The sequence below is a fragment of the Muntiacus reevesi genome, chromosome X (assembly GCF_963930625.1).
Source record: "Muntiacus reevesi chromosome X, mMunRee1.1, whole genome shotgun sequence".
Lineage (NCBI taxonomy): Eukaryota > Metazoa > Chordata > Mammalia > Artiodactyla > Cervidae > Muntiacus > Muntiacus reevesi.
Window position 1 is genome coordinate 121,031,045 of NC_089271.1, and position 23,239 is coordinate 121,054,283.

The 23,239-nt window shown below is 42.7% G+C and overlaps 1 protein-coding gene and 1 pseudogene across 1 annotated transcript; one reads left to right on the forward strand and one right to left on the reverse strand.

Moving 5' to 3' along the window:
* The first annotated feature begins 8,493 nt into the window (after window positions 1-8,493).
* LOC136154787 (NADH dehydrogenase [ubiquinone] iron-sulfur protein 6, mitochondrial pseudogene) lies at window positions 8,494-9,195 on the forward strand (annotated as a pseudogene).
* A 1-nt stretch (window position 9,196) lies between these two features.
* On the reverse strand, window positions 9,197-22,990 carry RBMX2 (RNA binding motif protein X-linked 2). Its single transcript, XM_065916966.1, has 6 exons — window positions 22,871-22,990; window positions 22,560-22,675; window positions 21,396-21,447; window positions 16,285-16,414; window positions 14,511-14,688; window positions 9,197-14,055 (listed from the first exon to the last, which is right to left on the reverse strand). Exons 1-6 carry the CDS (start codon window positions 22,933-22,935, stop codon window positions 13,520-13,522), a joined length of 1,077 nt encoding a protein of 358 aa, XP_065773038.1. The 5' UTR covers window positions 22,936-22,990; the 3' UTR covers window positions 9,197-13,519.
* Between the last annotated feature and the right edge of the window lie 249 nt (window positions 22,991-23,239).

The following is a 23,239-nucleotide window of genomic DNA, read 5'->3' on the forward strand; positions in this document are numbered from 1 at the left end:
AAGTCTCCTAAATCTGAATTCAGTGTCAGTTTTCTTCAACTATACTGCAGTGAGTCACGCTTAGTTCCTATGTCCTGTGGTAATATTTAATATTGCACCTGTACAGTTCATGCATTCATTCACATTCAACAGAATCACTGAGCACTTTCTTTGGGCTGGACACTGTTCTAAGTTCTAAGATACAGCTGCGAATTAGAGACCAAGTCTTTACCTCCTTCTAATTGGGAAGGGGATATAAACACAATAGGGCTTCCTCTGGGGTGGTGAAGAGTTGGACAGGACTGAGCGACTGAGTACAGCACATAAACACAATAATTCTAGATAGGAATAAGTACTTCCCATTTCACCCAGGATAAAAGCCAGGGTCTTTACAATGGCTTACAAGGCCATGCATGGTCTGGATTCCACTCTCCCCTCCTGGTGACCTGTCTGACCACCTCTCTTTATGATCCCTCTTAATCACTCCACTCCGGCCATATGAACATTCATCTTCTTCAGATCTTTGCTGAAATATCATATTTGAAGTCAAAAATTCCCTGAACACTTTTCTTTAAAACTGAAACCCCAATGCCACCCCAGCACTCCCTGCTTTAATTTTATCCCTAGCATTTGTACCATCTGAAAGATTTTTAAAAATTTGTTTATTGACTCTCTCCCTTCCCTAGAATGTTAGTTCCATGAGGGCAGGGATTTTTCTCTGTTCACTGTATCCCCACGTGTCTACAAAAGAAGCACAGAAGAGATACTCAGTACATATTTGTGAAATTCATGAATGAATATGGGAAAAAATAAAGAAGACCCCAAGTGATATAGAATGACTGGCTAGACTAGTTTGGTCCAAGAAGTCTAGAAACATCAGATCTTAATAATGGGAAGGAAGTGACCACAAGAAGATCTGGGAGCATAGGGTCCCACACACAGAGTTCAGTAGGTGCAAGGGACCCTAGATGGGATGAGCTTGGCATGTTAAAGGCATCTTCCCCAAGACCTGTGCCCAGAATTTGAGGATCTCACCTCTTTCGGTTTCTTCTGCTTGCCTAGATTCTGCGATTCTCTGATGAAATTATTGAGGTTATTTTTGTGCCAAAATGCATACATGTCTCAGAAATAACTGTTTTCCAATATTGTGTTTTGATAACAGAAAGTCTTGAATGTCCACCTCTGGAGAATTTGAGCAGTCTTAAGGTAAATATTTTTCACTGGCTCCCCTCATTGTGAGCCAGTGGAACCCTGACAGAAATGAGGGAGTGCCATAAAGTAAGGGTGTGGTGTGCCTTGAGGGGCCTCAGGAAGCACTCCCAGTTGGGGCCAACCCCTGGTTGAAGTCGTTGTCCCCGAGTAAGTGCATAGAGTAAGCCCCTTAGCACCTGAGGACAATGGCATGCAAGGAGTGAGTCCCTGGAACTGGAGGGCCTGGTGGGGGCAGCGAGGGAACAGATGCTTCAAAGAGGAAGGGGCACTGGCTGAGGGAAATGAATGCTGGTTCCAACTGCTTTGCAGGGTACCCTTCCTAGGCAGCTCTCCAAAAATCTGGCCCACTCCTTAGTGTGATCCCAGGAAACTCCCTCCACCTAAAGCCCTCTTAGGAAGTCTCTGAGGAGACTGAAGCTACAGATCCTCCTCTCTGTTTTGTATCACTTTTGCTTTACTCTTGGTTCACTTTAACCATCCCCCAGCATGTGTGTACACACACGTAAACACAAACCATCCCCCTTATCCTGCATTATTTTCTTCACAGCACTTAGGTCACCACTTAGTCACTTATTCAACATTTATGACGTGCCTACTGTTTGCCAGGGGCTAGAGATTCAGCAGTAAATAAAATTGTCAAATATTCCTGCCCTCATCCTCTGGCAGAGGATTCACTTGAGTATAAGCTTCATGACAGCAAGGGCTTGTCTCTTTCACTCATAACTGTATGCCCAGCACCTAACACAGGACTGAGATAAAGTAGATGCTCAATAAATGTTTGTCAGAAGAACAGCCTTAGCACCATCAGAGTCAAATTTCAACTAAGTCAGGAATGCCTCAACTCCTACCCCCATGAAGCAGATGGACAGCCCTGTGTGAGAACTGTTACCTGGAGCAGAGGTTCTCAACCCTGCCTGCACCCTGGAATCAACTTTAACAACTGACGCCCAGCATCCCATCCCCAGAGATTCAGATTCAGTTGGTCTGGGTTGCAGCCTGGACCCTGGGTGATTTTGATGAACAGGCAGTGTTGAGAACCACTGAGTTAACGGACTTGTGTCTGGCCATTTAGTAGCATCTGCCCCTTCCCCTCCTTCCTTTAGATAAGGAATTCTCAACCTGGATTCACGCTAGAGTCACCCAGGCAACTTAGAAAAGAGAACAATGCTTGCCTCAGCCTCAGGGATTCCTGTTCATTTGGGGCGGAGTCCAAGCATGCCTATTTGTAATATTCCTCCAGATGGTTGTGTTGTGCAGCCAACGTTGAGAACCAGTTCCTTAGATTGTTCTGTCCCAGTTTATCTGTTTATGTATCCTATCCTCAGTATCGTAATCCATAAACTGCCTCAAATCCAAAACTTTCACCATAATACTCTGCTCTCCACACCAACGATGGGTGTTGGTGTGGAGAGCTTCTCTCATCTTGCCTTCATTGATTTGCCCCATCCTTTTTAATCACCCTCACCATGGCACACCTACCCTGCAGCCCAGCCGCCTCCCCCAGGCTATTGCAGGCCCTTCTGGGACCCTGCTGCTTCTGCATTCCAGGGGGTGAGGAAGATCCACAGAGCAAAGCCAGCACCTGGGCCACCATCTCTGCCCTGCCCCCTCCAGGCTGCTGCAACCTCACACTACCACTTTCTTGCTCCAGACCTTCAAAGAAGATTGGGGTAGTAAAGTGGACCTCCCCTTTCCTCCTCCTTCCCTTAAGACCTCCACTATCATTATCTTTGCTCAGAGAAAGATCAAAAATGTTTTATTTGTTCCAAGCTCCAGGAGGCGAAGGGCAGCATGGCTGACATTGTTTTGTGACCTGGGACACGTGAGCCCTTGAAACTATCCGCCAGGGGCAGCCCTTGTCTGAGTCTGGTGCCAATCCTGGGTGTCCTAATTAGCAAGAATTATGAGAAGTCGTGCCTAGGGATAACCAAAGTCCCAGAAGATAATTCTTTGAGACCGAGGGGCCCTGAGATTACCATGTACGATGCCACAATGACTGTGCTCCCTTCAGGGTTTCTAGTGTTCGCTGTCCATCAAAGGGCAGAGGTTTAAGCTAGTGTTACACCTTTGTCTTGGCAGTTTATCACCCACTATCAACGCAGAAGTAACCTGACCAGCCAATATCCCTCAAACGATGACACTTCAGGTACAACAAATTTATCATTTTAGAATGAAGCTCTCAATTATGTCATTTTGAACATAGGAGTTTTGATCATTCACCCCCTTGCCCATCACATTGAATGGGTCTTGCCTTGAAGCACACCCACCCACCACCAATATGAGGATGAAATAATATGACTTAGTATGTATGTGTGTGTGTACGTGAGTTTTTCAGTCATGTCTGACTCTTTGTTACCCCATGGATTATAGCCTTCCAGGCTCCTTTGTCCATGGGATTCTCCAGGCAAGAATACTGGAGTGGGTTGCCATCTCCTTCTCCCTTAGTATGTATGTAGATTGCAATTTGCAGGTTATTATGCAGTTCTCTGACTCAAACCTCACAGCAAAGGGGTAACAGGTACTGGGAGTAACATTTATTAGGGACTGGCCATGTACCAGGCATTCTGCTAAGTGCTTTTCTCACATCCACCCTGTGAAGCATCATTTCCATTATATTGACGAGGTAACAGTCACTAAAGCTTATCATACCATGCTTCCTTGCAAGTCTTGAAGGTGTCTCTCAGAGAGGAGAAAATGGAGGCAAATGACCTGCCTGAGGTGGCCCAGCCAGCAGGTGGCTGAGCCAGGGCTCAAACATCACAGGTCTTGAGGCTCTATCCCATATTCTTTTTCCTGCCAAACAGGGGCCACATCTCAGAATCACATCTCAGAACTAAGCAGTGACCAGGAACTGCCTGCAGAATTCAGTGATAAGTAGAAAAGATCCCATCCAGGTTTCCAAGTAGCATGTCCAGTCAAAGAGTAAAATCACATTCTTCTGTGACTTCAGTTTGATGGGGACACCTCCTCCCAATCCCTACATTCTACACATTAGAGGAATTCACTGAGAAGCAGTTCAGATAACCTAGTTTTCCTCTGATAAGGGCTTTTGGAGGAAGAAATGCAGAAATGGCTCACCCTGTGCTAAGGTGCTCAAAGTAGTAAAGCTCCCCACAGAGGACAGTTTATTTGAAATTACCATACCTGCTTAGGAAAACCCACCAAAAAAGAAGGGACCAACACAGGCTCATTACAGCTTATTTTTCACAAATAGGATTTTGGGGGAATCAAAATCAGTTCATGGTAAGATGTGTCATTCCATAGCTCTTGGCATGTGTCATGGCATCCAGTTTGGCCACCAACACCCAGGTACATTTCTCTCTTCAGAGTGACCAGTACCAACCAAGTGAAGTCCATGGTGCTGCCTACAAAGCAGATCAAAGCAGCAGCAGAATGTCTTGAAGGAGACCTAGAAATGGTGACCAGGCATCTACATTTTTAACAAGACCCACAATTGCAGAAACAAAGCTTTATTTTTCCCCTCAAGATTTTCAGAATGTGGCCTTGCAGTATATGCTTGAATTCTGTAACTAAGTCTTTGTCTAACTTTTTCAGAAGAGATCTCTCCATTCAAGCCTTTACCTTTGCCTTTGCAAATTTTGGCTTTTTCCTTATTAATTTCTTGTTTTTTCTTATTTTGTTTAAACTATCAGTACATTCCAGTACTGCATTATTGATCTGAAGAGCTAAACTATCCCCCCCCCTTATTTGGGGTTAAATTTGCTATCTGCTACCTTAGTTTTAATCATAGATCTTTGAAGTTCCTAAGGTTATATTGCTAAAGAGAAAAACTGAGGAAATGCAAGAGGTCTAGGAGAACCATGTCTTTTACTAGAAATAAGAAGGTATGTGCTTTACTGCCCTGTGTCTTTTTATGACATCTTATCACAATGTATCAGCAACAAAGATAAATGCTCATTTCTGTCTTTACAGATACAACAATCATTTTGTTAACATAAACTATGAGATGCTTTAAGAGCCCTTTGCACAAGACAAGTGGTATAGAAAAATGAGTCCAAATGGAGACTTTTATTGACCACACAAGTCCTGTATAGCTCACATAACAAACAGATCACTTGGGGTCAGACAACTGAAAATGTACCCAGAGTGAGTGAGAAACGATAGCCTTTTGTAGTGCACAGCTGCTTTTGCCTGGACATTTTGAAATGGACACCAGTGCTGTTGAGAGTTGAAAGTTACCTTCTTGTGTGGAATTAGCTCATCAGGCTACCCATGTGACCTTAGACAAGGCATCTGACCTCACTGGGTTTCTCCTGCTTTCTTCCCAAGGCTATCAGAAGGAGCAAAATACTCTTTACGAAAGCACTTTTAAAAACAAAAGCTATTCTATAACTACTTATTTCTGAATCCTAAATGATCACTCCCTGGGCCTGATAGCAATTGGAAAGCCTGGTAACTGATCACATTTCTCTTTTGGTTGTTCACAGACTTTGAAAAGCACCATACTTCTTCGAGACAGGGGTCTGAAATGATGAGGAAGATATCATCAGCTTTCTCCAAAGTGTTTTCAAGATCTAACACCAGTGTTCCGAAATCTTCCTCACCCTCACCCCCTCACCAGGACAGAAAGTGAGACTGTAACACCCAATAGCAATAAGCATGTTGACCTTCCTCAAAAAATAAATGGTTGTTAAAGCTGACATTGTGTCCTACACATTGATTCTTATAAATATTGAAAATAAGAGCAAAGAAAGCATAAAAAGGCAGTTGGAGAAAAGGAGGGTTTTGATAAATGCTTCTGACAAGCATTTTGGGATGAAAAGAGCAGCTTTGTGTCACATATAGATGCATCTAGCAGGTAGTGTGGGGTTGAAGCTCTGCTCTTGAGGACCCTGCAGCCTTGCTGGGAAGATGAGACCTAACTTCAAAGCAAAAGTGTGATACCAATAAAACAACGTGTCATCACATCTTTCAGGCACCCTAGGTGTTCAAAGAAGGGAGTCATCACTGTGGGCTGGAGTGGTCAGGATACATTTCCCTTCCTGGAGGAACTGGAATTCAGACAATCCTCAAAGGACCATTAGGATTAGGGAGGCCTTGACGGCATCAGGAAGGCTATCCCCTCAGGTCACACACCTGCATACACTGCTGTCATGCCTGAACAATTTAGCTTTGGCCCATAGGACATCCTACGATGATGGAAATGGTCTCTATCTGCTCAGTTTGGTACCGGAGGCACCAGCCCCACGTGGCTATTGTCACTAGCATGACTGAGGAACCCAGTCTTTCCATTTTATTTCAGTTTAAATAGCCACATTTAGCTAGTTGTTCCCTTATCAGACAGCACAAGTCTAATTGGTACAAGGCCTCAGGGACAGCAGCCAACTCCAACTAGGTTGAAGGATTCCCTGAAAGTTCATTTCCAAAGTGTATCCTCAAACAAAGACGTATAGAGATCTAACTCCTCAGGGGGGGCTTTGAAGCCTCCAGGCATCCTCTTGGTCCCTTTAAGAGACATGAACCACCAATGTGGCCAGAGAGGAGCTCATGGTTTCCAGTCATATTTGTGCCGCTGCACTTGTCAAAACCCAATTGATGGAGAAAGGATAAGCCCCATGGAGAACAGCAAAGTTAGGGAATCACAAATAGAAAATCGGAGCCTGCATCTGCCAGCTGGCCTCAAGCAGTACTTGGCTAGAAATGGCTTCCATGAGACAGAAACACATGAAGAAGATCACTCACTAGTCATTCTCATACCCCAGCTTTACCCAGGAATTTAGGTCAGTGGAAGGTCTCAGCCTTATACTAATGCCCAAGGGAAATATTTCTATGCAAGTAAATTTCCTTTATGCTGTACCTATAGTCCAGAAATGTTAACTGAAGTTTAATAAATAGAATGGCAGGCAGTTCTGCCCAAATATCACATATATCTAAATTGGGCTGCCTTCATCTCATTTTCTGTCCTTATATACTGAAGTTGATCACACGCGGCAGCGTAAGTTCTAAAGTTAGCTTTTAAAGATCCACAATAATGACAAGCACTGATCTTACATAAACCTTTGTTTTTATTAAAAAGTAATACCAAAAAATAATTTTTTTAAAGTAACAGCAATCTAGTTTGGAAATCAATAGTTATAAAAGCTACAGTGAAAAGTTTCCCTTTCCTCTCCCAGCTGTTGCCTGGTTCACCTCTCCCAAAGCAATCTCTATTACCAATGGGTCCAGTATCCTTCTCAGAGATAGGCTATGGATAACAAGTGTATTTTCATATGACTTTAGCAAGAAGTCTAATATCCTCCCTCAAAAAAAAGGCAGAAAACAAAGAGGAAGAGGGAAGGAGGTGAGAATGGATGGAGAGAATGCGTGCATGCTATCTGACAGCTACTATGTCCTAGTATCACTGCATTCATAGTCTCAAATAAAGTCAGTAATGACTGACTTAAAAAATGCTCTTTTGTCTAATGAACTAAATGTCAAAAGTTGAGCACCAGAATGAGAGGAAAGGTGCTTACCATAGCTCTTCAAAGTCTGCTTGCCAAAATACATTAAGAATGTATGAGCTGGTAACTACAGTCCTTAGAGATGGAACCATTTAAATATAAAAAAAAATGAAAGCACTAAAAATACTAAAAATAACAATGCAGTGAAAGAAAATGCAAATTAGAATAACTCAAATGTATCACAATATGTTTCAGAGAAGAAAAAAGGAATAAAATGATAAAAATCCAGTGTTGCCCAGATGTAGGAAATTACATTTGAACTCTACAGTGGTGAAAGTCGCTCAGTCGTGTCGGACTCTTTGCAACCCCATGGACTGTAACCTACCAGGCTTCTCCATTCATGGGATTTTCCAGGCAAGGGTACAGTGGTGACAATCCTACAAATTTGATCTTTCTGAAAAGCAATCTAACAATAAGATGAATTATGGTTTCAGCTGTACTTTTGGACCTGGTAACTACATTTAGGGAAATTTTGTCCAAGGGAATAATATAAAGTGAAAAAAAAATGTAAAAGACTATATAAAAATGTACATAGCATTACTATTAATTATGAAGAAAAATGAAAACAATCCTAGTGGGATACATGTGGTGTATTATCAGGAAAGAATGCTATACAGGCACTGAAAAATGACAAGAATAGTGAAAATATAAACACAAAGAAATGCAGATATGAAATAAGTAAAACCAGCACACAAATAAGATGTGAGCACAAAATAAGACCCTGTTCGGGGCTCCCCACACAGGGGCGCTGGAAGGGGAGCCGTCAGTACTGACAGGAGCCATGGGAACACTGGGTTTGGTTTTCAAGGGTGCTGTATCAAGAATCAGAAAAGCGGGCGCGCGGGGTCGAAGGTCAGCCCGCAAGATGGCGGCGGCGGCGACCTTCCTCAGGCTTCTGGCCCGGAGCGGCGCGGTGACGCGGAGCCTGCCCGGGGGCGCCAGGTGCTTCGGGGTACGGACCTCGCCGACCGGGGAGAAGGTCACGCACACCGGCCAGGTTTATGACGATAAAGACTACAGGAAAGTTCGATTTGTGGGTCGTCAGAAAGAGGTGAACGAGAACTTCGCCATTGATCTGATAGCGGAGCAGCCCGTGAGCCAAGTCGGGAGTCGGGTGATATCGTGCGACGGCGGCGGGGGGGCCCTGGGCCACCCCAGAGTGTACATAAACCTGGACAAAGACACCAAGACGGGGACGTGCGGCTACTGCGGCCTGCAGTTCCGGCAGCAGCACCACTAGGGCGGCCGTGTGACCGGAGCCGGCGGCGGGGCCCAGAGAAGGCTGTGCTGGAGGGCCCGAGCGTGCAGAGCGCGCCTCTCAGTCACCCGGCCCGGCCCTCCAGCTCAGCTCTGCCCGGCACTCTGCCCCACCCGCTCCTCCGCGGCCTGGTCTGAAATCCCACAAAGCTAAGTACCCTTTGAAGGTGTTAATAGTCACACGCGGACTGATTGAAGAATTCTGTGTGCATTTAAAAGAATAATGGTTACGATGTATTGTTCCACAAAAATAAAATCAGGAGGGGAGAAAAAAAAAAAAAAAGAATCAGAAAAGCAAGAATTCAGACTTAGAACTCAGCATATGGGATTTAGAGGGCTTCCCAAGTGGCTCAGTCATAAAAGAATCCAGCTGCAATGCAGGAGACACAGGAGATGCAGGTTCAATCCCTGGGCAGGGAAGATCCCCTGGAGGAGGGCATGACAACTCACTCCAGTATTCTTGCCTGGAGAAGCCCACTGTCAGAGGAGCCTGGCAGACTACAGTCTAGGGTTGCAGACTCAGACACGACTGTAGCGACTGAGCACACACGCGCACACACACATACAGAATTTAACCCCCAGGTAAGAACTGCAGGGGGTAAGCAGTTTCCACTGAGGTGGCTCACAGAAGACTGGAGAAAGTGCTGGCCACCACTAAGCAAAGTAGAAACACCTGAGCTGTCCTGGCAAAGGACCAAGGAAGGAATTAAGAGGCCAAGGGGAGTAGGTATCCTGGAGAAGAGAGATTACATGAGGTAAGAAACCTCACCAGAGGGTAGTATTCCATAGCAGGGTTCAGAGGATGTCCCATTCACTGAAGCACACACTGGTGAGAGGGGCACCAGTGTCATTAGGTTCAGAGGTGGCCTCCTCTGCAGGTCAGGGATGGCTGTAAGAGACCATCACAGAGCTGGGGCCCCACAGTAATAAAAACCTAGGAAGTGCCAAAGAATTGATACTTTTGAACTGTGGTGGTGAAGACTCTAGAGAGTCCCCTGGACTGCAAGGAGATCAAACCAGTCAATCGTAAAGGAAATCAATCCTGAATAGTATTGGAAAGACTGATGTGGAAGCTGAGGCTCCAATACTGTGGCCACCTGATGCAAAGACCTGACTCATTAGAAAAGCCCCTTGAGCTGGGAAAGATTGACGGTGGGAGGAGAAGGGGGCAACAGAGGATGAGATGGTTGGATGGCATCACTGACTCGATGGACATGAGTTTGAGCAAGCTCCAGTTGGTGATGGACAGGGAAGCCTGGTGTGCCTCAGTCCACGGGGTTGCAGAGTCAGACATGACTGAGTAACTGAACTGAACTGAGTGGTGCTTATCCACCAGAAGCTAGGAAGACACAAATACTAAAGTGAACCTCAAGGTCAGAAGGGCAGCCAAGCAGGCTTCACCCACATGGGCTCATGGAAATGGCACAAATGGACCATGGTGTCCCTAGAAGCAATACAGAGAGCAACCAAGGGTTATCACTCAAGATCTACAAGCTGAAAAAGGCAAAAGCAGAGAAACAGGGGGCCAAGGGAGGTTCTCCCCAATAAAAAGTCCAAATTCCTTGCTCAATTTCCAGACATTGGTCCATCCTCAGATCTAGAAGAGGTAGCGGGGCCCCTAGAAGGAAGGACAATGCCATGTAATGCTTCTCCCAGCACTAACTAATGAAGGGACCTAAAGCCACTCATTTGGGTGTATGTACACTGGGGCAAGAATAGCCAGACATTTGAATACTGGATGCAAGATATACATGGCGTATGTAGATATATACACACATACATATATGTATACCCTGTTTCTCTGATAAAACCCTAATTGATACATAAATCAAATACATATTCCATGGAGATGCAGTAGATCAGCGCTTCTGTTGAACACCTGACTGATGCAGACAGTGGTAGGCTCTACGGTAACTCTGCACCTGTGACCATATGGGGATTCCTGTATGACCAGCTGAAGGAGGAAACAGCTTGAGCCTGGTTTACAGATGGGCCAGCACTCAATATCTAAGTACAAAACAAAGATGGGTGGTATCTATATAACAGCAGATACGTTCACGGGGGAGAAGGAACATTTTTCCAGTGGATGGAACAAGCAGGGCACTTGACTTGGTGTGGAAAAAGTGACCCAAAGTGAGACCGTTTATTGAATACATAAGATTCCTGGAAGTGGCCAATGGCTTGACCATCCAATTGGAAGCCTGGAAGGAAAAGGGCTGGAAGATCAGAGACAAGGCAATCTGATGCAAAGGTCATGGACTGACACATGGGAGCATGCAAAGTGTGAAGATTTCTGTATCATATGTTAACAACCACCAGAAAACATCTGTTATGGAAAAGGCACTGAACTACCAGGCAGACACAATGACTCAGCCAGGTGCATGGGCCTTCATCAGTTACTACACAACTGGTATGATGGACACGAGCAGAGTGGTCATGATGACTGACAGAGGTCCAGCAGCAAGGATGCCTGTTTACCAAGGCTCATCTAACTGGGAATCCTCTGACAGGTGACTCTTGATCAAGGGCTCACCACTGGTCTTGCTGAAATATTCTTATAACTCCATTGCTGTCCAAGACTTCCTACGTAACTTCCTTCTTTCCCTCCCTTTCTACTCGAGAAGTTAGATATACATCATAGTCTGACAGCTTTCCCAATCTCCACCAGCTCGCTCCCCACTCTCCATCATGGACATCCCAACCACCAAATTTCTTGCACATCTCATCTAGGACCCATACAAACATACCAGTTAATCTAACTTGGCACATTCATTATTAAAGCTCTAGTCCTCTGTTTTACAGTGTCAGTAATTTCATTTCAATAATTCAGCAGAAGTATTAAGGTTTTGTGGACTGTTCCTATCAAACTCATAAAGGATTGATTAAATAAATAAATAGAATAAAATAAATAAATAAAAGGAATCTCAAAATGAGAAAGAATTACCCAGCAGACCAGACAGATATGCAATGGAGCTGACAACGTGTTCCCACCTCACCAAGAGCTACTCGAAAAGCAGACTAAGCACAGAGGCAGGTTGGTATACCTGGAACATGAAAAGGGAGCTGGCTAGCCAACAGGTGGAAACCCGCATGTCCATCCATTCAGGAATGGCAAACAAAACATGGAATATCCATACAATGGGACATCATCCATAAAAACAAATGAGGTGTCTGGAGAAGGGAATGGCTACCCACTCCAATATTCTTGCCTGAAGAATTCCATGGACAGAGGAGCCTGGAAGGCTACAGTTCATGGGATCACAAAGAGTTGGACATGACTGAGTAACACTTTCACTGATACAATATGGATGCACCTCAAAAATATTATACTAAGTGAAAGGCACCAAACACAAAAGGCCACATGTATGATTCCACTTACATGAAATGTCCAAAATAGGTAAATCTACAGGAACTGAAAGCAGATTGGTAGTTGCCAGGGACAAAGAGGAGGAGGGGATGGGGAGGAGCTGCTTAATGGGTATATAGGGTTTCATTTTGGGGTGATGAAAATATTTTGGAACTAGATAGGGTTGGTGGTTTTATAACACTGTCAATGTACCAAATTGCACTGAATGTTCCCTTTAAAATGGTTAATTTCAAGATAAATATCGTATACTAACGCATATATACAGAATCTAGAAAGATGGTACTGATGAACTTGCAAGGCAGCCATGGAGAAATATAGAAAATAGACTTATGGACACGGTGAGATGGGAGGAGAGGGTGATATGTACGGAGAGTAACATGGAAATTTTCTATAACATGTAAAATAGATAGCCAATGGGAATTTACTGTTATGTCTCAGGGAACTCAAACAGGGGCTCTGTATCAACCTAGAGGGTTGGGATGGGGAGGGAGATGGGAGGTTCAAGAGGGAGGGGACATATGTACACCTAAGGCTGATTCATGCTGATGTTTGACAGAAAACAAAATTCTGTAAAGCAGTTATCATTAAATTAAAAAATAAATTTTTTAAATGGTTAATTTCATGTGAATTTCTCAATAAAATAAATACATAAATAAGTTACAAGGAAAAAAATGTAGACATATCAACCAAAACAAAAACAGCAAAATTAAAAAAAGATGTCTACAATTTCAAAAAACAGGAGGCACGTAGGCAAAAATAAGGAAGGAGCAGACTGATGTTAAGAATCCTTATCACATTCATAGCAACCTATCTGAACCTAGTTAAGCCACACTTCTCTGCTCAGTGGTTATAGCTGCTAACTGGAAGGGTTCTTAACATGTAGCACAAAGACTGGGATTCTAGAACTGTCTGGTATTTCCCCTTCCTGGCCATTTCATCCTAAATTGGAGTCATGAATTCAACGGCCATATTTATGAACCCAGATTTAGAATACATGCTCTGGCAAGTACCAAAAGTACCGAGTATATTCCCAGGGACAATGGATTCTGCTCAAAAACCCAGGACATTTAGCTGTTAAAAACTACAGCTCTTTTGATGATTCTTATACTCAAGGGATCAAAAGAATTCATTCTCAGAGACTTTACATGTAAAAACAGTAAAAGAACAACTGAATTTCATTGTATTTGAAAAATACAGTTCATTTTTAATTCTACTGTGCTGAATAGCTGAACAGGCTGCGGCATCAGTGATGCCTGCGCTCCCTGGGATTAGAGGACTCCCGATCCCGGGAGTGCCGGGACCTTTTGTGCCGGTGGGATTTATCTCGGCTCCTACTTCTACTCCTGTGACTACGCCCCACAGAGCGCCTGTCATGCCGCCCCTCAGAGCGCCTGTCATGACGTCTGGAATGCATGTCTGAGCTTCGACCTCTGTCTCTCTCCCTGTGCCTGTCTTCTCTCTCTTCCCTCCTGCTTGATGACTTATGTTCATGCTTGGACTTCTCCTTCCTTGGCTCCCTCTCTCGGTCCTCCGTTCCACCATGGCAGGTCGTCCTGACCTCAGGGGAACTGGGCTGGGACTTCTGCACCTCCCTGGACTCTGACTTCTGACCCTTCTCTGCCTTCTCTGAGTGCTTGCCACTGTGCTTTTTAGAGCCAGGGTCATCCTTTTCCTTTATCATCTTGCTTCTGGACAATGAAGAGGAGGCTGGCTGCTCTGCCTGTACCTCCCGGCCAGTCTTCTCTTTGTCTTTCTTTTTTTTCTTTTTTTCCTTTTTGTCTGGAGGAAAAGAGGGGCACAATCAGTAAGAAAAAGAAGATGGAAAAGATGAAGGACATAAAAAAGGAAAGCATGTTTGGCAGCAGCGTGAAACACTCACGGTCTCTATTTCTAGAAAAGTGCCTCCAAGAATCCAAGCTGGATGTCTGTCACCCTTAATATGTCAGGTTGCTGTATAAGGCAACTCCAGTTTTTAATTCTCTCTCTAAAGACCCTACCCAAACAGTCACATTGTTAGGTACCAGAGGGTTAGGACTTCAATGTATGCATTTTGGTGGCCAGAATTTAGCCCACAGCATCAGTCTTCTGCTGATACTTCTCCTTTCCCAGTTAAAGTAAGGTTCCCCACACCTGCCCCCTTCACACTTGAGAACTGACTACCAACTCTCGGTGAAGGCTAAGAAGAGCAAACACTAAGCCTACCCAGAATCTTCTCATAAGCCTTAACCATTTACCTTTTTTGTGTTTTTTGGTGGGTTTCTCATCTTCAGAGCCCTCAGATGAACTTGGTGGAGGAGTATGAGCCCCACAGCCCCTCTCCTGCAGCTCTCTGGTCACCTCATCCATTTCTTCTAAGTCCTTAGGAACTCGATAGTTAGATACATGATCCACTCGGATAGTTCTCCCTTTGATCTAAGACAGACGGGCAATGCTTTAGCAAATAGCTAACTACTTGCTACCAAACACAGCCTTCTATCTATTTGAACCCAGCTGCAGAAATCCATGGTTTGAACCATTCCCATTACTCTCTTGTTAATTTTGTTTCTCAGAAAATCTCAAAAGCAGACTTACTCAACTGAAGTGTCACAGCACACATCCCTACACATTCGCTTAGCCCTAGGGGCAGTCAGGTGGAGCCTGGGGCAGCTGGAGATCCTGGGAGCCTCATAAGTTTATCCCAGAGTTCTATATAAATATCTCCATGTTATAAGTGTGCCATGAAGTGAAAAGAGCCTGGGAAGTACTGCCCCAAAGCATAAGCAGCATGGAAAACTGCAAGAGTTTAGATGCACAAACATGAATTACCTTCCATCTGTAACATTAATTTACAGTGAAACACACTGTGAAAAAGCCTGGAAGCTAAAGGGAATTCCTAAAATTCAGCTCAATGCTACAGCTGCTTTCTCAACACAACTGGATGAGGCCAAAGCAGAACAATAGCTGGGAGGGGGTAAGGAATCTAGAAAGGACTACTTTCTTTTCTCTTAAGCCCTCACTCCTTGCTCCACTCCCACCATACTGGAACCACTGGCTCATGTTGATACTACCACTGTGAATCACAACTCTCCAGGTGAACAACAAAAAATAAAGCCCTCACTTAAAACAAAAACATTCAGGCAGATACAGACTTATTCTACAGGCAATGCCATCAGAAATTTGAAATGTCTGGCTTTTACTGTTCCATTCAAGAGCAAGTTTTTACTCTTACCCCTAAGCCTGAGTACTTTCACCTATCCCATTCCACCATAAAAGGTAGAATAAAGTCATCTTTTATGGTGACTTCCTTTCACTGCTGGTGCAATCAGTGACAAATTCTCCAAGTCAAGAGTCACCCCTTCAACCTGTGACAATGCTCATTCAATGGCAGTGCTTTTCCTAAATGAGCACAGGGAGCATGTGGAACATAGAAAACCCTGACTTGCCCCACCCCTTCTCATGTCTCTCTCAAGTCATCACTCACCCTGTCTCACTTACAAGGGTGGAGGAGAGAGAATAGAGGACAGAAAACTTCAGAATGAGTTACTTTCATAGAATTTGTCATCAGATTTTAACTAGAGAATTTTCAGGGCCCAGTACTGCTAAGTCAATGACATACATGGCTATGTCCTCAGCCACGAAACCATGATAGAACCCCAAATTCCCTGATACAGGACAGCATGAAATAGCAGTGTTTGCTCTCCAATATAGCAGAAATGAGAGTGAAGTGTGAGGAGGAAAAGGTGAGAGACAGATGTCTGGTTGGGTGCAAGATGAAAGGGAGTGGGGGGATCACGGTACCTATGCTCCTGAGGACATAGCTTGCTAAGAGATGGGGAAAAGGAATGCGTGCTGACAGGATCATGAGCCAATGGAATTATTTCCTGGGGTCATTTCCCGGTCAGTATGTCCCCACACCTCTGCAACCCAGCTGACCAGTACTGCCCTTGAGCCTGTAGTCATCAACTGGGAAATGAAAATGAAACATGAAAATGAAACAATGGAAAAGTTCTGCTCAGTAAGCATACTCACCTTGATCCCATTAAAATTGTCAACAGCCAGAATTGTGCTCCTCTGGTCTTCATAGCAGAGGAAACAGAATCCTTTGGATTTCCCAGTCTTCTTGTCCCGTACCAGATTAATGTTAACAATCTCCCCGTATCTATTTAATTTATAAAAGAGTAAAACACTATTGATTTAAAATGCAAAAACTTTCAGATCAGATGACAAAACAAAATTCAAATAATATAATCTGTACAGGAGACACACTGAGAACAAGATGACAAAGAAAGGTTAAAAATTAAAAGTTAGAAAAAAGATATATCAAGAACACCTAATTTAAAAAATGGGTGGTAGTATTAAGATCAAAGATGAACTCAAGGCCAACCAAAAAAAAACATTTAAATGTGACTAAGAGGGCTCTTTTACTCAGAACAAGGTCCTAATACATAAGTCATGAAATTTTATATATAAGTTAACACATTCAAAATTTTAATTAAAAATACAAAGAGCAACTAAGAAAGTTATGAGAGATTTTAATACACCACTTTGAGTTCACAACACATAAAATTGAGAAAAATAAGTCAGAGGAATTAATATAAATTTATATAACTACAAATAAATATATACTTAATAATATAACAATTACATTGTTAAAAATATTAACATCAGACTAGTAGATACACAGATATACTCGATTGTACAAAAAGAGTTTCTTCTCAAGAATCCATGAAACACATATTAAAATTGACTGTAGACTAGATCTCAAAGTAAACCCCAATCATCTCCAAAAACAGCACAGACCATGTTCTCCAATCATAATGTGAAACAGCTGGGAACAATAATTTCAAAACAAAAAATGCTCTAACTAGAACTTGAAACCTATTCTCCAGGCTAACTACTGGATGAAACAGAAAGTGAAATAAAATAAAGAAATCATGGTAGACTATTTAGAAAACAACAAAAGTGGGAATATATACCAAAACTTAGTGACTACGTGTGTTAGTCGCTCAGTTTTGTCTGACTCTTTGTGACCCCATGCACTATAGCCCGCCAGGCTCCTCTGTCCATGGAATTCTCCAGGCAAGAATATTGGAGTGGGTTACTGTTTCCTTCTCCAGGGGACCTTCCTGAACCATGGATCGAACCCAGATCACCTGCATTGCAGGCAGATGCTTTACCACCTGAGCTACTAGGGAAGCCCACCAAAACTTACAGGATGTGGCTAAAACCACACCCAGGAAAATCTGTAACATTAAAGAATTTTATTGATAAAAAGGAAAGGGGAATTCCCTGGCAGTCACAGTGGTCAGGACTTGGTGCTTTGATTGCCAGGGTCGAGGTTCAAACCCTGGTCAGGGAACTAAGATCCCATAAGCCACTGGGGAGTGGGAGAGAGTAAATCTAAGGAACGTAGGTGGAAGTTAACAAAGACATAATTTAATTAAAAAGAAGATAGAAAAAATTCTACCTTACTCATTATATAAATTCCAGAAAAGTTAAAGCTTCATAAATTTAAAACTACAGTCATAAAAATACAACAGTAACTGATGGAAATGTTATAACATGATCACATACATACACCTCAGCCCAAAATCTAGCATCTTACTTAAAAGAACACACTAGAAATGATTCAACTATGGTATTCAACTATTTAACACTATTTAATATTGTAGGTATTGGCCCATGCAATTAGACAGGAGAAAACAGATATAAAAAAAGAGTAAATATATGTGTATGTATAACTGACTCATTTGGCTGCACAGCAGAAACTAATAAAACATTGTAAATCAACTATAATTTTAAAAATTAATTAAAACATGAAAAAGTAAAGCTATCTCTGTATGAAGATTATATATGATGATATATATAGAAAACCCAAGAGAAGCAATGATAAACAATGATAAAAACAAACAATATAACAAATCTGTAGGGTAACAGGATATAAAGTTAACAAAAATAAACCACTCTCTTACAAACAATAATCATAAGATATAAGGAAAGAGGAGCCCCATTTGTAACAGCAACAACAAAAAGATAAAATACTTAGAGATAAATTTAACAACAAGCAATGTACAAGGTCTATGCAAAGAAAACTCTTAAAAACTACTGAAAGACACAAACACAGTTTTCAATAAATATAAAGACATTTCTTTTTCTTGCATAAGATGATTCAACATTATAAAGATATCAAAATCACCTCCCAAGTTAATACTTCTGTATAAGGGTGACACTCCAACATGCTGGGGGAAAATATGGAGTTTTAAATAAATGCTTTTGGGACTAGGTAGCCATTTGAAAAAATATGAAATTGGGTCCATATCTCACACTACACATCAGAATAACTCTAAATGGATCAAATATTTCTGTGCATAAAATTGAAACCATACAAGTATTAGAAGAGAACACAGATGAGTGGGAAGAAATACTTTCTAATTATGACTCAAATCCAGAAGCAATAAAAGACTGATAAATTTGACCACATGAAATACTTAGAGGACAGACTATACAGGGACAGCAAGAGGGAGTTTGGGGGATGATGGAATGAATGGTCCTTCATCCTAATTATGAGGGTGATTACACAAATCTATTCAAGTATTAAAAAAAAACTCATAGGACTCTACATCCCCTAAAAAATCAATGTTACCATAAGATCATTTAAACATATGAATAGATGAATGCATAAAAATTTAAAAATAATAATTTTGCAAAGAAAAAAAAATCACAACAAGCAAAGTCAAATGACAAACTAGGAGAAAACGTCTGCAATTTACATCACAGACTAAGGCTAGAAAGCCATTTTTTTTCCTTTTGCTATAAAGGACATTACCAGGACAATTGAAAGTCAAATAAAGTCTATAGATTAGATAACAGTGTAACAGTGTTGATTTCCTGAATTTGATCACTATCCTGAAGTTAAATGTCCCGGTATTTTGGGAAATACACACTGAAGAATTTAGGGGTAAAAAAAAAAGAATTTATGGGTAAATGTGCATCATGTCTGCAATTGATCCCCAAATGGTTCAGAAAAAAAATAATATGCATATAGGTGGAAAGAAATAACAAAGCAAATGTGATAAAATGCTAACATCTGGGGACTCTGAGTAAAGGGGATATAGGTATTCTTTATTCTATTTCATAACTTTCCTGTTTTAACCGAGAAATTATTTCAAGTATTTCAAAATAAAAAGTAAAAGAAAAAAGAATACAGGAGCTGGCTTGACAGGATAAGTACAGACCAAACTGGGACAGTTTGAGCATCAAGAAATAATAACAATGTTGTATAACACATCAAATTAAAAAAATAAGTCCACAGCAATACAATACATGATAAAGTGTTAAAAACAATAAGCTAATATCCTTAATACATGAAGGGCTCTTGTAAAATCAGTAAGAAAATGAGGAACACACTAACAGGGAAAAAATAGGCAAATGATCTTAATAGACAATTTACAAAGAAAAAGAATAAGGGCCTATAAATCTATGAAGAGATGTTCAACCTCCCTGATGATGAAATAAAGGCAAAGTAAAATAATAATGAAAAGTCATATGGCAATATTTTCTTAAAATAATCATTACTGATTAGGATTCAGGAAAATGAGCATTCAGTCAGAGTGAAAACTGATACAACTTTTTCAGAGAGTAATTTGACAAAGTTTATAAATTAATTTCATGAAGGAAACCATCAGGGAGGCATACAAAGATGTATATATCACAATGTACACTGCAGTATAATTCATAACAGCAAAATACTGGAAATAATGCCCAACATTGAAAAGAAGACAATAAATACACAAAGCTGTTAACATTTTTTCCTTAAAGTACATTCTTACTTTATTCTTCATACTTTTTTCTTTTTCCCAAATGTTCTACAACAACTATACATTACTCTGATAATCAGAAAACAAAATATTTTTTGAAAGCCACTGTTATCAGTGACACAGGTAATCTTCATGGAGAGCAATGTGTGGAGCCAAAACAGAGAACTGGAATAAACACACACACTAGTGATCATCACTCAATGCAAATAAGACAAAAACAGCTCCCAGGTGGAAGACTGGACTAGGCACAGCTACCACAAAGGGATGGAAGTTATAGGCTGTACCTACTGTGAACTTCCCAATACCCAAGAGTTGGAAGAAGCAGCCTCAGGTCCTGCTAGGGCCCTCTACCATGGCCTTTTTCTTGCCCAGTTTCTTTCCCACAGCCTTCTGTCCTATATATGGCCCAACCAGTCAGCCGGGGACCTCTGCCCACTGGATGGTCCAACCATTCCCTGCCATGGCAATGCCTCTGCCAGGGTGTGCCAGCCACTGTCTGCTTGCCCAACCTCTTTTATCATGGTCCTCTGCCTGAGGACTCCACAGTCCAGGGGTCATGGCTCTCTGCTGCTGTGAGCTGCCAAGGCCTTCTGGCATCTATGGACTAACTACTCTGTGTAGCTTTGGGGTTGTACCCAACCCCTCTCCTACCGGCTGCCACTACTAGTGTGAGCTGCCAAGCCTCTCTCCCACCGAATGCTGCTGCTATCACCCCGTAGCAGAATGAAGAATACAAGGTTCTCCTATTCATTCTTATCCCTCATCAGCCTGTGATTCTTAGTCTCCAGTTAAAGAGACTGGCTCTGCTCACTAACCTTACACTCAACTAGAAACAAACAACAACAATGAAAAAACTACTGCCTAAACCTTTTGCTTTTTTCCCAGTTCCTCTGTGCTTTGTCCTAATCCTACAGTGCCACACAGGTGTGGGCCCAGAATGGCCCCATGATCATGAGTTACCACTATTTTATAACAGCCCAAGGAGACGGGCCAACAGAGTACCTCCCTAGGAGTTTCAGTCTGTTCCAGTGGAGGCCTCAGTGAAAAGGCAATAAAAATAGACCAGAATCTCCAAGACAGGCTCCTATATCAACCAACTTCTTGGATTTGGCACATTGGAGAGTTCCAGAACCATGTCCTGGGACTGATCTAGACTAGAACAGAAGCTCCAGGCCTCCCCATGCAGGGAGGCCAGTCAGTCTAGAGTCAAAATAAATGGGCTTTTGTGATGCCATAAAATGCATTACAGAAGCAAATTATTCCGAGACCCAGAAGGTAAGAAATAAAAAGTGACTTACTAAAAAGGAAAAAAAGGTGACTTACTGTGAGAACACACAGATGATGTCCCCTTCAGTCAGTTCATAAGGAAGTCCCCCTCAAAAAGAAAAACACATTTCAGTTCAGCAGACACTTAGCAAGTGTCTACTATGTACCATGCATGCACTAGGCCAGGCACTGGGATGCAAATCAGAATAAGCAACCGGGCATTCCCTCAAAGAACCTAGTCTAATGCAATGACAGAAGCACATAGAAGATGTAGCGGTAACACATAAAAAGGAGTGATTAACTTTGAGTGGAAAAGTTGGGGTCACCCCTAACCAAACTAACCCCCCCCCCCCACACCCAAAATCTTCTGGACAAAGTGGATAGTTTCCAGCACAAAACTTGGCTTCCAAAAACATATCTTGAACTCATGTGCTGTCTATCTGCAAATTCACAGCTAAGGTCCAAAATCAGTTTAAATATGCAAATATTAACCCCACCTCACAAAGACTAAGGATTATAAAGTCAATTGCTAAGCATTTCATAGGAAATAAATTTCCCTGCAAATGTTTCCTTCCTCATCAATAGAATGAGGATATTACAGTTCTAACATCACAAAATTGTTATATTAGTTAAATAAATGGAAATAAAATGCTTAAAACAATGTCTGGTGCAATAACCTCTTTGAATAAATTGTCAAATTACCGCATATGACACTAAGTGAATTAGCGATGGTGATACGGCCATGGATAGAAGGCAGGAGATCATTAGACGAGGAAAATAAATTCTGAGGGAAGGAAAACGAGGAGGGGAGGGAGTCGGCAGTAATATGAGATAGGGGCTAAGACCATGAGTTCTAGAGTCCCATAGTTTTGGCTGTTCCACTTCCTAAGCTATGTGACCTTAAGTCATTAACTTCTCTGCACCTGTTTCTTTAGCTGTATAAATGAGGAGGGACAGGGGGATGATACCAACGGTCTCTGAGAAGCCAAGTGGCAAGATTCTCAGCACAGTGAACGGCCGGCAGTACCTATTATGAGCACTGACTTGGCAGAGACAGCAAACTAGAAATGGGGAGAAACAGACAAGGAAAACCCCGGGAGACAGCGGAAGGGAATAAATGTGGGTGGTGAATATCGGGAGGAATGAAAGGCGGGAACGCTGAAATGTTAGGAAGCAGGGCAGGAAAGGAGGTGCCCTACAGGAAGAAAACGTGGGCCTCACCCAGGAAGATCCAAGCACTGTCTTTGTACTCGGAGTGCCAAGACACCTTCTCCGCCACCCCCAGTTGGACCTCACGCTCATTCAGCTCATTAATCAGCTTCACTTTAGTTAAAGGGCTGTAAACCGAAGGAAAAGCGGACATGTAAGCGCGCCCCGGCCTGAGGTAAAACCGAACAAAACCGAGACTAATTTTCTAGACTCCCGCCTCTCCCGCCCGTCAGCCCCGCAGATGATCCACCACCTCAGCCCCGGTGGGCTGCCCCGGGCACCAGTTCCCCCGACCCCTCCTCAGAGGGCAGTGGAGGCCTTACTTCATCTCCGCGGGTTCGACCTCAGAACCTAGGAAGCGACTTCCGGGAGAAGCCGCAAGACGCATGCGCGGTCCCGGCGCCTCGCGCCCATTGGCTGCCGCGGAGCTTGCGTCGCGCCGGAAGAGCGCTGGCACGCCGGGGGCGTAGCGCCTGAGCACTAGAGCCCGAAGCCGCTTTCCTTGTTCGGGGGAGCTCGCTTTTTAAATCGGAGAGTTTTTCTCTGGTCCGTTTGTACGTTCCTCCGTAAAATTGGGCAAGGGTGCGAGCCTGGTCTATTCCAGGACTCCTAGGTCCTGGACGACACCTGGCATTGATTAGGTTAGCTACAAATGTTTGCTGAATTAAGACTGAAAAAGTGCTTGATACGGC

Excerpts from the sequence above, each read along its gene's own strand:
- RBMX2 (XM_065916966.1), bottom strand. The coding sequence starts at position 22,935 with ATGCGTCTTGCGGCTTCTCCCGGAAGTCGCTTCCTAGGTTCTGAGGTC. Across the intron at positions 16,415-21,395 it reads ATCATCTGTGTGTTCTCACA|ATACGGGGAGATTGTTAACA; the intron begins GTAAGTCACCTT and ends TAAATTAAATAG. Across the intron at positions 14,056-14,510 it reads CACCAAAAAACACAAAAAAG|ACAAAAAGGAAAAAAAGAAA; the intron begins GTAAATGGTTAA and ends CTTTTCCTCCAG.